This window comes from Larus michahellis, chromosome 4 (genome assembly GCF_964199755.1).
Source record: "Larus michahellis chromosome 4, bLarMic1.1, whole genome shotgun sequence".
NCBI classification, from domain to species: Eukaryota; Metazoa; Chordata; class Aves; order Charadriiformes; family Laridae; genus Larus; species Larus michahellis.
In genome coordinates, this window is record NC_133899.1 from 53,735,424 (window position 1) to 53,750,902 (window position 15,479).

Below are 15,479 nucleotides of genomic sequence, written 5' to 3' on the forward strand. Positions count from 1 at the left end.
ATGGTATGCTATGGCACACTGGCAGCAGCTGCAAATATCTGGTTCTTCTCAGGAGTTTTCAACACTTTGAATAATTCACAAGGCTTGTATGAAGTTATGCTTTAGTCTGTGGAACGTCTTTCTACCTTATATGAACAACCAGTGGGACTTCTTTTTCAGTGTCCTAGATAGAAAGGACTTCTTCTCAATGAGGTCATTTAATTCCTCTGTTACAGAGCCAGTGGAGGATTGTTCCTTATCCCAGCAAGTTCTCCAGCGCTTTGACAGTTGTTGGGTTTTTTTAATGTTTAGAACAATGCAGCTTCCATTAGTTTAGAGACTGTTCTACATTCTTACAGGATTTCTGCACTAGGGCACTTTTCATAATAATCTATCACTTCCTTTCTTTTTCCTTATCCTTCAAATAATTCATTCTTCTAGTTTGTTTTTTTTAAACAGTGCTATGTGTTGTGGAACTTGTGCCTGGGCAGTCAGATTGCTGTCCAAATATCTCACTCGCCTTCATTATGATTTACTAGTGGTTTTTTAAATAGTTGGTATGTATCATCCAGCATGTTCTCAATATGTGAAATGTCATCCCATTTGCATAAACAGTTACAGAGCTGCATAATTAATGAGGATTTAATTAGCATAATGTATAAAACAAAATAATAAAGCAAACCAAGAAGTAATCACTTTGGCAACTTAGTAGACATCTACTACTTCAAAGCGTTGTATTATTCCTTCTGTCTATATCAGAGCCTGTGGATGTTCCTTGTGTTGCCATGGTATTCTTGTCAAATCTGTGTAGGGGAAATCTGTGTTAAAATGTAGACTTCAGAATTAGCCTTTTACAAGTTATTTCTTCCAGCTGATCAGACATTACAGTAGGATATCATTTAAAGAATTTTTTGAGACTTTGTTTTGCTCCTCTTTGAAGCACTTATTTGCAGGGTATAGAGGAAGAGAGATTTTCTTGACATTTCACTTTGTGTATCAAATAAAACCTGACCAAAAAAACATTGACCAGCCCAGCTAGAACACTAAACCACTACTCAGAACTGTCTTTACGCATAGCAATTTTGGAAAGTATTGCAAAACCAGCTAGTATATCTCTATCCCTTCCCTCCCATGCTTAGAGGTTACAAAGTTAGAAAGCTTTTAAAAACAGCATAATCAGCCTCTGAAGACTTTAAGACATTTTTTTCTTAGCAATATTATTAACAACATATGTAGGCTTCTGTATAAACACTGCTTATACACATGGTAACTACCTAAGAATATAAAAGCTGCCATACTAAAGCGATTGCAGGACCTGTGCATAGCACTAAATTCAAAAGCAAACAAACAACACTCCCATCCCCTAAAAAAACCCTCAAACCTCCAAAGCAAAATTTGGACGTTGTTGGGATAGCAGAGGTCAATTCTGCTGAAACAATGCAAATAAAAATACCAGTTCAAGTGAAGACAGCAAAAAGAAATAGAAATTATTACATGCAAAAAAAGGAAGATGGTCTCAGGAATTTGAGCAGTTTATGGCCAACCTCCACTTAATGTACAGATGTGCTTTATTTTTGCCAGCAGACATGAGCAAACTTAACTCACACTGTGAGATGGCTAGAAGCTGGATGGCTTCAGCAAAGCCTCTGCTGAGAGACCAGGGGATTCCAGACAAGTCTGGACACAGGCATGTGTCCGCCATGCAGCTATTCATGTAATACGATACCAAGTTTGCTGGGCCACTATAAAATGAAGGGACCACTGTCAGGATAAGGATGTAGAAGGCTCTGCATTAAGCACTAACTTAAGAGATTTCGCCTAAGCACGTAGGAGTTGGTAGACTGAAATTGCATCAGGCAAGGGGTTGTCCAAAGCTGAGGTTCTGGGGCAGTCTATTATATTTGACACAAAGATTATCAGAGTATTGCTGGAGTCAATACTTTTTGGTTTAAATTATTAAAACCTCTCATACTACCAGAATAAACTGACTGCTAAGATTTGTGATTGCAGTAATCTGCTCCTAGGAGACTTTTCCTGTAAATTGAGTAGTTAGTTGTTTTAAGAGGCTTTGTGGGGAACTTCACCTTCACTCTAAGAGGAGTGAAGGTTGTTCTAGTACTGTGCTTCCTCTGATTTTACTGTTAGCAGCTTAAAAGGAATTTTGGGAACTTGAATATTAAAGCAGAAAGTTTTGGAGTTCCTTCATAGAATCACAGAATGGTTTGGGTTGGAAGTGACCTCCGTTAAGGGCAGGGATATCTTTCACTAGATCAGGTTGCTCAAAGCCCCGTCCACCCTGACCTTGAACACTTCCAAAGATGGCACATCCCCAGACATCCACAGGCAACCTGCTCCAGTGTATCACCACCCTCATTCTAAAAAAGTTCTTTATTATATTCAATATAAATCTACGCTCTTTCGGCTTAAAACTGTCGCCCCTTCTGTTGGTACAGGCCTTGGGTAAAAAGTCTCTCTCTGTCTTTCTTATAAGCCCCCTTTAATGAAAAGCTGCTATAAGATCTCCTCAGAGCCTTCTTTTCTCCAGGCTGAACAATCCTAACTCTCTCAGCCTGTCCTCGTAGGAGAGGTGTTACATCCCTCTGATCATTTTTGTGACCCTCCTTTGCACCTGCTCCAACAGGTCCATGTGTTTCTTGTGCTGGGGAGCCCAGAGCTGGATGAAGTACTCTAGCTGGGTCTCAGCAGGGTGGAGTAGAGGGGCAGAATCACCTCCCTCGACCTGCTGGCCACGCTTCTTTTGATGCAGCCCAGGATGCGGTTGGCTTTCTGGGCTTCAGACACTGTCTGAATTTGATGACAGCCTAGGGAGAGCTGTGTTCTAGATGTGGTATGATGTGCACTTTTCATCTGGTGCTCTTAGTGTATTGATAAACATTTAAAGTTTAATGCAAGAAGACATTTCTGGCATTAAAAAACTGTTTTCGTTGTTTTACTAGCAAAATAACCACGGGTTAATTCACACTGCTGACAGTACCACAAAAGGCTAATGACTGACTTGAAAATGCAGCCCAAGATATTGGTGCCCTAAATTTGTATTTCATCTCCATTATAATTCTTTCTTTGCTCATTGTTTCTTTAACTTCTGGCTCTTTTGTGAGTGTTTCATAGGTCGTATTTCTTGTTTTGTACTGAATTCAGGCAGCTAGAGACCATGGATAGTTAAAACTTGTTTTAGGCATTACTTACAGACTTGTAAACATTTCCTAAGCAAATTGTCTCTTCATTCCTGAGGCCCTCTTTCCTGGAACATTTGTCTGCTAGGTCAAGATAAACGCATTGAGAACTGGACTTGATGTAACCATCTACCATTGGCTTGATAGATGCAATTGGACTGACAACTGTGATTTGGCTGGAAGGAATGCTGTGGGAGTAGGGCAACTTGCCATCAGCCATAAATGTGGTCACGAATGTCTAGCAGGGTGAGCAGAATGAAAGGACATGAGGAAACTCATAAAATGGAAAAGAAAATCAAAAGAGCCCAATTTGGCATTTAATGAACTTGCTCTCCAATCAGTTACTTCTCAGTCGACTTTGCTTACACTGGTGGAATCTTGCTCCAGTGGCTGAAGGCAGAACTTATAGAACTGGTCCAGGTAGCTCAGTCTCAGTGCAGTTTCGATGAACGTATTTAGGAGTTAACTGGAGTGATTGTCTCCCTTTCAAGTTTTCTTAATTTCAAATGAGCTTTCATTCTATATACAAAGTCTTTAAAATGGCCATGCGTTTTGGTCCTTGGGGTTACTTGCTATCTCTTTTCCTTTCTTCAGGCTCGTTATCTTTCTATCGCAAAGTGCCATGAGACTGCAGTTTGGTCTGCAAAAATTCATTTGTGCAAACAGAACACTTTACAAAAGCAGTAAAAAGATCTATCTCTGGATTCTTAGGAGCTGGATGACTCCTTGCTTCTAAATCCTTATCATGGTTTGTACACCATGTATGCATTGGTCTGGTCTTCAGAGTGTAGTTATGAGTGGAAGAAGGGATAGAGTACTTTTTCTAAGAGGAAAGGGGCTGAACACAACCTCACTAATTGCAGTTTATCATTTATGTAACCGGACAAATTGAAGGTGATATAGGAATGCCTTTTTTTTTCTTTTTTTTTTTTTCTTGACCCTTCTACCTTGCTACTCTTTAGTGTTAATGCAAGTTTTTCTTTAGGAAAATGTGCATTGCAGGAGAACTCCGACTCTCTGTTTTAGAAGACAAGTTGTTCAACACTGGGCTCAGGGCTTAAGGCAGCAGCTATTTCAGCTGAAAGAGCTCCTGTTGAGGACAAAGGAGGATAGCAAACATCTTCAGCGAGAAGAACATAAAGTTTACTTGTTTAGTGTTGAGATGACTATAAGCAGCACAGAAGCTAATGAAATTATTTTAACTTTCTGTAAAGTGTGCTTACGACGTTTGAAGTTGTAAATAGCAAGATTGTTTTCCTCTGAAGTGGTTTTCAGGTTTTACTTTCCCTCTTTTAAAAGTTTTGGTTTCTTTCACTGAAGATGTTAATCATAGCATGTTGATTGACACTTGTTTATTCAGATACACAGGTGTACTTTCTAACAAACTTATGGTTTTAATTGTGTGAATCTATTAATATAAAAAATTACTGTGGGACAGTTTCGTGCTTTGGTATATAGACCTAGTAAGAGCCAATGACCAAGCAGAAAAATTATCTGGCTTCTGTTTTGAGTTTTGCCATTAGCACAAAAGCATTCCACTTCAGCTAATTCCCTGCCTTGTGACAAAGAATGATGTAACCCACTGGTCAGATATGTTATTTCAGATCCCTCTCTAAGCTTGATTCACGGAAATACGAGTTGTTATAGATCCCGGTCTAGGGAAGGCTATACTAAGTCCTGCTGTAATGTAGTAACTCAGGTTTGTAGCCTTGAAGATTGCCTCCTTTAGATTCCTACCCATCAGACTAGAGTCAACTGTGACAGTAATGAATTGCTGATTTAAAAAATAAATTTAAAAAACAGAGTATAGCTATTAATTAAGTCAACCTCTTTATTTGCTTCTGCTTCAGATTTACAAACTGTGAGTAGTGTCATGCCTTAGGCACAATGGTTTCACTGGTGATTTCATTATGTATGTATGTTGTTCTTATTCACATACTTGTCATATTAGGTCAAAAACCTTCATTGTTTGTTTAGATAGTTGAACTAAAGCTAGCCTCCAAGTCCTAATTTGCAAGAAGGATGCTTTTCATCAAACTTGCAGCTTTTCATAGGGCATTGCTCATAAAATTGGAATTCTGCAGCCAACGTAGGCCTTAAAATATTGCAAAATAAAGTTGAAGTGCGTTGTCAAATATAATATGACTTTAAATGATTATGAATGGAAACAATATGAAGATATAATTATTCATTTCAGTGTGTTCTTGCTTTTCCCCTAGGTGGCATTGGCAGGGTCGTCAATGGTGCTTTTATGGTATTGAAAGGTCATCGGTCAATTGTAAACCAAGTCCGGTTTAATCCCCACACTTACATGATCTGTTCTTCTGGTGTTGAAAAGATTATAAAGGTAAGATTAATTATCAGAAAATGTGTTCTTTCAATATTTCAGGAAGAAATGCTTTGTTTTGCTCAGCATCGTTCTTTTTCACACCCATCCTGTCTTCTCATCTTAGTTATTTGTGAAGTGGTATGTCTCATTTGCTGGCTAAACTGATGCAAATTTTTAATTGGGCATTTCAACTGTAAACTCTGTTTCAATTTTAAAGGTTTTAGATATAATGGATAATATCAGATTATCCTGAATTTGTACCTTGACAAAGGATTTTTTTTTCCAGTTTCTTTCTGTACATAACTGAACTATCACGCAAACAGTCCTTCTCTGGAGAGTTTGATCACAGCTGTAACATGTCATCTCCTAAGACTTCTGGTACTTTGGGCTAAAATTTAATGAAGTCTCTCCAAAGAGAGCCTTCATTGAGCCTTAGCCTAGCCTGACCTAGCTGAATTTGGCCCAAATACTGCCTCAGGAGCCCTTCTATAATTTTTGAACACACTTCTGCATTGAATCAATTCAACATACCTTTCTGGAGCTTCCAGAGGAAACAGGACTCTTAATAGCTTCCACAATATGTCTATTCTGAATCCAGCAATGTACAGTATTTTTAGAAAATTTGTGCTCTTTTTTATGTGGAATGTAAAGAGATAACAAAGTTAGGTTCTAAAACTTCCTTTCCTTAAGGAAAGACAGTCAATATTGTGGGAGCAAGGCAGAAACTTTTTTTTGTCATTTCTAATAGCAGAGGTGGAGGGTGGTGAGGCAGGGGATTATGGTACACTAATGCACTTCGTGTTCTGCTGCCATAGAAATTTTGCTATAATTATGGTTTATCAACAGGATGAGAGAAAGCAGAACTATTTAATTTTTTAGTAGTCTAATGAGAACTGATGCTACTTCTAACTATTTTTTGAATGATTTCATAAAAGTCTTACCTGCGTGTGGCTATAAATGAGGTCATTTGAATATTAGTAAATGCTTTAGTCAGCTACAAGTTGACTGAATGAACTTGTCCTGCAAAGGAATGTGTTAGTGGTCTGCAACTTATGTACCAGAACTGGCCCAAAACCCTGGGACCATGGCCCAATGCCCAGCTGCTTCACTTGCATTACAGCTACTATCAGCGTTTGGGTTCTGATTGTAGTTCAGCTTTCCTTCTCTTCTACCTTCCACTGATACTTTAGTTTGCTTTTCTACTTTTTTCTTCATCTGTGTCCCTCTGACAGGTTTGATCGCAAATCTGTCAAATCCAGGCTTTGAACAAAAGTCCATCAAACAGTCTTAGCAGCTCACTGATTTTTCAATTTTCAAGCAGTGAAACTGCCACTGTTTAACAACAGTTTTGCCAGAGGCATTTTTTTTTTTTTTTTGCTTTGGGAACTTGATTCACAGCCTGAATTCTCCCTTTTGGGTTTTAGATCTGCTGACCCTTCACCCGATGAATCCTTCCTGCATGAGTGTTCTTAGACTGTTGGATTAGCATTGGTATAAACATCCCCTGTGTTGCTTTTGTGTACATCTGCTAGGGTTTTGGCTTTTTTTTTTTTTACCTAGTGATTAAAAGGTTAGTTCGATTAAGGCTCCAGTCACAGGTTGTGTAACTCTTTCAAAGACACCTCTGCTTGACTGCTTCCTTAGAAGAGAATGCCTGTTGTGTCGCAGTATGTGCAATGGAACTTGTGTAGCTGCTTTGAAGGAACTGAATTCCCCAAACATTGCAAGCTAGAAACAAATTAAGGGAAGGGCGTTTCATGTATTAAGTTTATTAGTGAGCCAGAACTTCCTACCCTTTTGTTGTATGTCATTTTGTCTCAGCTTGTAGCGTGCCTCGTTTGGGGATCAGGTTGTTTTAAGGCTCATATCTTGTCTGATCTGCGTGACTTTGCTCTTTAAAGGTACTGTCTTACTGAGCAGCCATTTGTGGGTGACCATACAATGGTGGTTTCTTCTTCATTCCAGCTACTTCTACAGGTGGGCTGAAGGCTAGTAACTGCCACTAGCAGAAGGGCAAAACAGGCAAAACACCACCAGCAGTTCTGAGGGGCTAATTACTGCATTAAAAACAGCTGGGAACACAAGTCCTTGCCTTGCATGGCTGGCTGTCTTTCCCCATATAAATGCTTGATGTTCTCGCTCGGAGAACTTGAGATGACAAGAGGAAGAGCCATAAATAAAAATGGTAGTTAGGTTTTTTTATGTTTTCTTATTTTGTCAGTTTTTATTTGTTTCTTTCTTTTAATCAGTTCCTTAAGAAGTGTCCTTCCTTTTACTCTCCTTCAAGTGTCTTCTAAAAGTCTTTCTGGAATTAAATTACAGAAGATAACTTCACTGGCTGGTATTCCATTCCCTCAATTGTAGAAACTCTGTGATGAATTAAAAATGTGGATTCAAGTAGTTGTTTGTCTGAGCCCTTAATTTTTAGACTAGCTGGCCTAAATTTAGTACTTCTGGAAGTGAGGAACTGATAGCACCAACGTCAAGGCGTGATACAGACAAGCCATTCAATAATTCCACGTGCTTCTGCCAACACGCTTGCTATTTTAATGCTGATTGCAAATGAGATACAAATTCATCTCAGGCCTAGCCCTGCTGAAATGAATAGTATTCACAAGAATGATTTTGACCTTTGTGGTTATGGGTTTTTTGTTTTAGTTCTATTTTGTTGTAAAGCACCTGCAAGAATATAATTCAGTAACTCAATGATTTAGGGTTTGATTGCGGCTGGGGCTGAGAATACAATGGATAAGACGAGGAGGGGTGTGTGAATATTCAAGTAAGGAGGTTTCAGAAACCTAAAATAAGACTTAACAAGCTCATTAGTAAAGGATACTAGAAGCCTTGACTCCAGACAGTGTGTGCTGGACACATCAACCCAAATGAATTGTTCATTGCCCTCCATTTCAAAAACCTGAACCTCAGTAAAATTGCATGGAAAAGCACAGCTGTGAACTAAAATTATTATTTGCAGCAAACATTCGCCACAAAGGCTAAAGCAATATCAAATAGAAAAATAACACTTTCCCCTCAGTTAAGTGTGTGAGACATTGGGATGTACTGTCAGGAAAACAAATTGTGCAGGAGAAATAAATGAGGCATTCCCTCTGATGTGTGGGGCTTAGAGAGAATTACACAGCTAGAAGACAGTTCCAGAAAAGATAAAATAGATAAAGTGCATAAAGATTTTCAGAAAGAAATACTGTTTTGTATTGGAAATGGAGTACTGTGTAACTGAGCAGTACTGTTGTAGGTCCCATTTGTTTAAAAATCATCAGTATATCAAAGATAGCAAAGTCTATTTGCCCACGTTGATATGGTGACAGATTAATGTCATTGTGGCTAGCTGCCTTTGCCTAATCAGATAATCTAATATAGCTGTTTTTAATTATTCTCACGCTACAGGCATAACTACTTTTTTGTTGTAAAATTTGGGGGTTTGCCATCGTGCAATACAAGCAATTCAAAGGCGTACTCTGAAGCATCTCTGCTGAAGTAGAGAACCAGTTTTGTACTCCCCTTTTTTTTATTGTTCCTATTTTTATATCCATACTTGGGGCATCACTGAGTAATATTCAGCTCCGTAATCGTCACACAGAGAAAGAACTTCATGATAGATTGCTGCTTCAGTGGGATGATTTGCCAACTTATTTTCTCCAATTTGCTCACATCCTTCCTTGACATGGCATCAGTCAGAGGATGAGAAAAAGGCAAAGGCATTCCATTTACAAAGAAGCCCATTTTGGATGCCACAGAGAGCGCTGCACCAGTTGCTGCCATTTTAAAGACTTCCCGGTTCTGCCAAGGATAGATTCTTAGTATGATTTCTCTCTGGGACTCTGGCAGGCCCTCACACTCCCTCATGGCAACGTCTAAGAAGTAGGGGTATCAATCTCCAGAGACATCTGATCCTGTACAAATAGGTATTCATCCTGAATTCCTGTGACTTCTCTTTATTATTTACTCCTTCTCTCTGAACAAATCTGTCTTGGAAGGGAAAAGCCTCACTATAGACTCTTTATAGTGTAGCTATCTTTTCAATATTTAACACTGCTGTATTTTCTCTGATGCTTGCAGAGTGAGCAGAAAGATCTGTTAGCACTAATGAGGATGTCAAATCTCTCTGTGCACACTTTATATACCTTTTTAGATGACTTTTCATGATAAAACAGACCTTTGCCAGAGAGACTTCAGAGCAGACTACCTCTCCTCCGTTTATATTGATTCATACAGAATCTAAGAGTTTTCTAATTCTCTTGCTTAAAAAAATAGTTTTATAAAAGCTAGTGATCAATCTAACACTGCTAAGACTATTTGAGGAAGGAGCATGCCAGCCTGCTTGTCCACACATACTGTATGAAGCATTTACAAGAAGGTATATGCTTCTGAAGTGCAAAAACGTCTGATCTACTTGCTGAAATGCTCAGTAGTGGGACAAAGAGGGGAAAAGATCTGATAAATTGTGAGAGAAGGTACTGAACACGTGCTAGTTAAATCATCAAGAAGGCAGCAACTCAGAATAGTCCTTTGAGCAGGTAGAGTTCTATTTTTCTATTAAACAACTTGGTGTATCCCCAAATCAACAATCTTTCTCAGGCATCCACTGAGAGAAGGCTCTTCCCTATGTTGTATTTGGGAGGTGAAGCATGGGAAATAATTAGAGGATGAAGAGAGATTCTTTCTGTTCTTTTGAATAATACAAAAAGGTTAAGTATGGTTGATGGAAGTCTATGTGTAGTGGGCTTATGTTGGGTTTTGTTATCTTTGTGCAAACCTGATGCTTCTCCCATGAGCTAGGTGTCTAGTAAGTGCACTGCTTGAACCAAGCAATGGAGACTGTCTTCATTCTGGTTTCAAGTATTATATCAATGAACTGTACTGGAAGAGAATTTGCTTAAGTACTGCAAAGAGTAAAAATAGCAATTACGTACAAATAGTGAATACACTTTGATATTGAGGCATGTTCCTAGGAACAGGCTAATGTAACGCAACGGAAAATTCCTTTGCCTTTGTTCAGAAAAGGCAGCTTGATGATTGCCATACAGAAAAAGTTATATCTGTAGCCCACTTTAATTTTGGAATAGAGTATCTTTTATCTGCACAGACAGATCATATGTGGAAGCTCTGTTAACCATAAATTACAGGGAGTGCAAAGTAAAGGCATTCAAGTTGGGGAGAAATCCAGAATAAAGATTACCTGTACATCTAAAATTTGGCTGTGCCAAACAACTAGCTGCAAGATAATTTATTTTGTTTTACTTCCAATATTAAAGGTGTAAGGTTTTACTGTACGCCGTTGAAAATTTCTGTGAATACCAAATTGCATTCTCGTGGGCTTTTTTTATAGTGCTTGTCATGGTAGTATCAGATTATGTTGCATGTGTTAACTACGTATCTGTAAGATGAGTGCTGATTATCTCATTTATACAGGCAAAATACTTTTTTTGTTAGTGGTTTTGTCTACTTGGAACAAAACTTGACTGATTTCTGTTGGGAAAGAGTTGGATGTTTTTGCAAAACCCTATCTCGAAAGGCCAACCCTGGTATAGACAGCTGGCATAGGATTTTTTTTCCCTGAGCTTGTTAGTGTGCTAAAAGCAAAGCACGACTGAAATCAGATATTTTATAAGCAGAACTTTAAGGTAGTATTGTGGATAAGCTACATACTAGCTCGGCTTCCTGTAAGTGTTGCGCATCACGTTAACAATTGAGCTAGAATAAAGTGATAGTCGTCCAATGAGTGCCTTAAACAAATTGTCCCCAAATCTGTGAGTAAAATTGAGAAAGGTAAGGAGATCCAGCTACTACGTGTGCTATGGATTACCAGTTTCTTAGGGATATTGGTGGATCTTCTTTGGGGCTTCCCCGCTCCCCCAGCACTTTTCCCCTCCACACCAGGAAAACTGAGGGAAGGCTAGATAGCACAGCCAAGGCTGTTGCTATTGGTGAAGTCATTACACCTCACCATGTTACTCTCTCCACTTCAAAAGTAGCTTTCAGTAAAACTCTTCTCCTTTACCTTTTCCCACTAACTCAAACTGCTGCTGTGTCCTTAGAGGATGTTGGACGCTTTCTTTCCTTCACAACTGTTCCCTAAAGGGAGTAGTACAGCTCTGCTTTTCACCTCTATACATTCAGCTCCCTGCCTGCTGATCAGGTGTGACTGATTATGCAGCTGGCTGAAATGTTACTCTACATCACTGGCACAAGCAACTCTAGTTTCCTGGGAAACAAGTGCCTTCATTAGTGCTAAGACTGTATTGTAGGCAACAAACTATTCTTACCGTTAGTGAGTAAGCATCCCCTGTTATATAAAAATAGAGCCTTGCAATTTGGGAGAAATAGTTACACAATGAAATATTGAAATGATGGATAATCTGCAGTCTGAAAGCTTTTAAATTCTGGATGGGTGAAGTAGATGCAGGAAAACCACATTTGTAAAAGGGGAGAAAAAAACCCCACATCTCTGTAATACTTGTAAGTATGGGTCTGATGTGTAAAATTTAATAAAAACAATCTGGAACTTGCAATTGTTATGGGTATTTGCACTACTGTTTTATTTCAAATGCTTATAATAGCTTATGAATTCGAAGACGTACATATTTTTTTGTTTTCTGTTACAGATCTGGAGTCCTTACAAGCAGCCTGACTGCACAGGGGATCTGGATGGTAGAATTGAGGATGATTCACGTTGCCTCTACACTCATGAAGAGTACATCAGTCTTGTGTTGAACAGTGGTAGTGGTTTGTCCCATGATTATGCCAACCAGTCAGTCCAGGAAGATCCACGGATGATGGCCTTTTTTGACTCCCTTGTGCGCCGGGAGATCGAGGGCTGGAGTTCTGACTCGGACAGTGACCTCAGTGAGAGCACAATCCTGCAGCTCCATGCAGGAGTAAGCGAACGCTCCGCTTACAGCGAGTCGGAATCTTCCGCCTCTTTGCATCACTCCCCACCACATGTGGCAGAAGAGTCTGATGAAACTGCCTATAACTTAAGGGCCTTAAGATCAACTGAATCCCCCTCAGCCAGAGAAGACGTGACTTCCCGTCAGCAGAGGCTCTCTGCACTGAGAAAGTATCAGGACAAACGTCTCCTGGCCCTTTCCAATGAGTCTGACTCTGATGACAATACCTGTGAGCCAGAACTAGATACGGACCTTTTCCCACGGCCACGGTCCCCCAGCCCTGAGGAGAACGAATCCAGCAGCTCCAGCAGCAGTACAGAAGATGAAGAGGAACTGAATGAACGACGCACATCTATGAGGCAACGCAACGCGCTGAGGCGCCGACAGAAGGTGCAAAAGGAGGAAAGGACTAGCACTAACACAGAGAATGTGACCCCCTACATAGGTGAGGACATCTATGATTACCCCCAGATCAAAGTAGATGATCTTTCTTCTTCTCCAGCTTCTTCGCCAGAAAGGAGTTCAGCCAACAAAGAAGTTCTCAAAGAAAGGACTTCTCCTTGTTCAGACAGTGAATCGGTGGAGAGAAAGATTTACAAAGCTTACAAATGGCTTCATTATTCTTACATATCATATTCAGCTAGTAAAGATGGTGAATCCTCCAGAGGAGATGGAGAGAATGATGAAGGGAAACCAGGAACTAGTGGAAGGCACAGTACAGCACACTCGCTAAATAAGGAAGATGCTAGGAACTTGAGTTCAGTAGTTCCTCAAGGTTCCCCAGCTCTTTCTACTGAAGGCCACAACAAAGAAACTTTAAAAGAATGTGGCTTGATAGAAAATTCTAGTAATGGTCAAGCGCATGAATGTGACAATCAGCGGCGAACGGAGGGTCAAGAAAACACATTTGAAGACACTAGCAGTGGAGGTATAGAGCATTCTTTTGAGACTACAAAGCTCAATGGAAAAGCTAACCGCAAAGGGCTAAATAGTTGTACTGAAGAACCTTGCATTCAGACAGCAGGACATGTGGAACAGAAAAATAGTCAGAACTGTCAACCAGCATCAAGCCATCACTCACTGGTCCCTCCATTCTCCACTGTTGCCGTCTGTGGCATGTCGGGTCACTGCTCCAGAAACCAGACTGATGACAGTGAGGAGAGGAGCCTCGAGACCTCCTGTGTTAACCACAATAACGGCCACTTGCATCTTCGCCCTTCATGCTTCAGCAACGGACAGAGTTTTGGAGAGCAGGAGGCTGTGACGCAAGGACTACAGGTGCACTCAAATGCTGATAATGGCAACCTTGTACAGATGGGTGTGAGCTTGCACAAAGACTGCTGCCTGTCTGAAATGGACTCCAACAGCTACAACGTGAGCACAAGAGAGGATACTGCTGACTTGCATCCTACGGGCAGTGAGGGCGCTCAATCTTTTGGAGGACTGAAAAGACACAGAGCGGAGTTGGAAGATGCAGATTCAGAGAGTTCATCCTTAGAAAAGAAGTTAAAAACATGATAAATGCAAATGTCTGTCGTAGTGTGCACTCTCTCAAAAAAAAAAAAAAGAAAAGGAAAAAGAAGTTATTAAAGGCACATAGAGCTTGGGTCTGAAACATTGCGTTTGATTCTCCATTCCATTCTTCAGTGGGTCTGTTTTAGATTGCCAATGGTTCATGCTGTATAAAAATCCAACTTACTCCTTAATGAGACTGAGTCTAGTGTACCCATACAAGGTTCTGTTTAAAGTAAATCCTTATTAAGACGGTTGACTGAATTATTCTTGTGTGAACATGTGTCGTTTGTTCAGACAGCCAACCAGGATGACTGCTTTAAGTTTTAATTGTTCTTCTAAGAAGGAATTTTTCCATACTGACACTTATTACACATTACAGGCTGAAGAATGATTGAATTAGATCACACTGGTGGTAGCTTGGGGTGTGTTTCTTGTTGAGGAAAACAGGGAAGAAACCTGTCTGAGCCCTTTATTCTGCTTCAGAAACTAAAGAACTGCAGCCATTAGGGAGGATATTTTCAGAACTGACTGGTATCTTTAGAGACGATACTTCATAAAGGACTTGCTTCTGATACAGTTCAGTGACATTATTTTTATGCCAACAGAAAAGCTGTAGGAAATGAGCCTCTTTCCAAAATCAACTTTAGACTGTTCCCATGGTGACATTCAATTTTGTGAGTGTGTTTTTTTTTTTAAGAAAAGAACTGAATAACCCAGTGTCATCGCTATACTAAAATGTGATTGTTTGCCAAGAGGAAGGTATCGTTCTGTAGGCCTCGCTCTAACCAAGGGCTATTAAAAATCAGGCATTGAAACATGCCTTTCTGTGAGTTTAACACACAGAGATTCATTATTATCATTATTATTATTAAGGATATGGTTCTGAGTGTTGGGATATATTTTGACTGTGCCCTCCCCATCCCCCATGTGGAGGCAGTAGGTCACAGAGAAAATAGCAGAAGAATGGATAACGTCACTGATGCATGTTAACAGCAACACTTGGTAAAGTCTGAAAACTGCTTTTTTTAGCAATTTTCTTAGCCCAAAGCTCAAAATAGGTTGGCATTGGAGATCAGGGTTGGTTTTCCGATACTGTACTGCAAACATTTAAAACTGTGGGTTGGTAGGTGGATTCCACAGAGCTGTGTGTGTAAGGGAGAGCCTCAGAGAAATGTCCCCACGTGTGAGGACTCCGGGACTCCAAGTCTGGCAATCAGAACTTGAGCAAGAGCGTAGCTCTGGCTGCCGTGAACTGACATACTGTTCAGGTGGACAGAGTCCTTTCTTGCCTGAACTCCGTTTTTAATGGAGTATCTTGTGAGTCCTCTCAGTTCCGGCATGCTGAATCTGGTGGAATTGCTCTTGCTTCCTTAGCACCAAGGTAAGAGGAGTCAGTGTGTGAAGGGAAATGAAACCACCTATAGAGGACACGAAAACTCTGTGTTTGTGCCTTGCAGTACTGGCAACATAAAAAGAGGCTTCTTTTGAACCGAGTAATTGTCACAGGCGTTTAAGCCCAGTACTGAGGAAGGACTAAATTATTTTAAGGAATAT

The 15,479-nt window shown here is 40.0% G+C and overlaps 1 protein-coding gene across 2 annotated transcripts in view; it reads left to right on the top strand.

Annotated features, from left to right (window-relative positions):
* DCAF5 (DDB1 and CUL4 associated factor 5) overlaps positions 1-14,186 on the top strand; it is a 75,267-nt gene extending 61,081 nt beyond the window's left edge. For both annotated transcript variants that reach the window (XM_074584861.1, XM_074584862.1), the window contains exons 8-9: positions 5,393-5,520; positions 12,126-14,186. In XM_074584861.1, the coding sequence (XP_074440962.1) occupies positions 5,393-5,520; positions 12,126-13,928 (1,931 nt within the window). In that variant the 3' untranslated portion in view covers positions 13,929-14,186. The remainder of the gene's footprint in view (positions 1-5,392; positions 5,521-12,125) is intronic.
* The last annotated feature ends 1,293 nt before the right edge of the window (positions 14,187-15,479 follow it).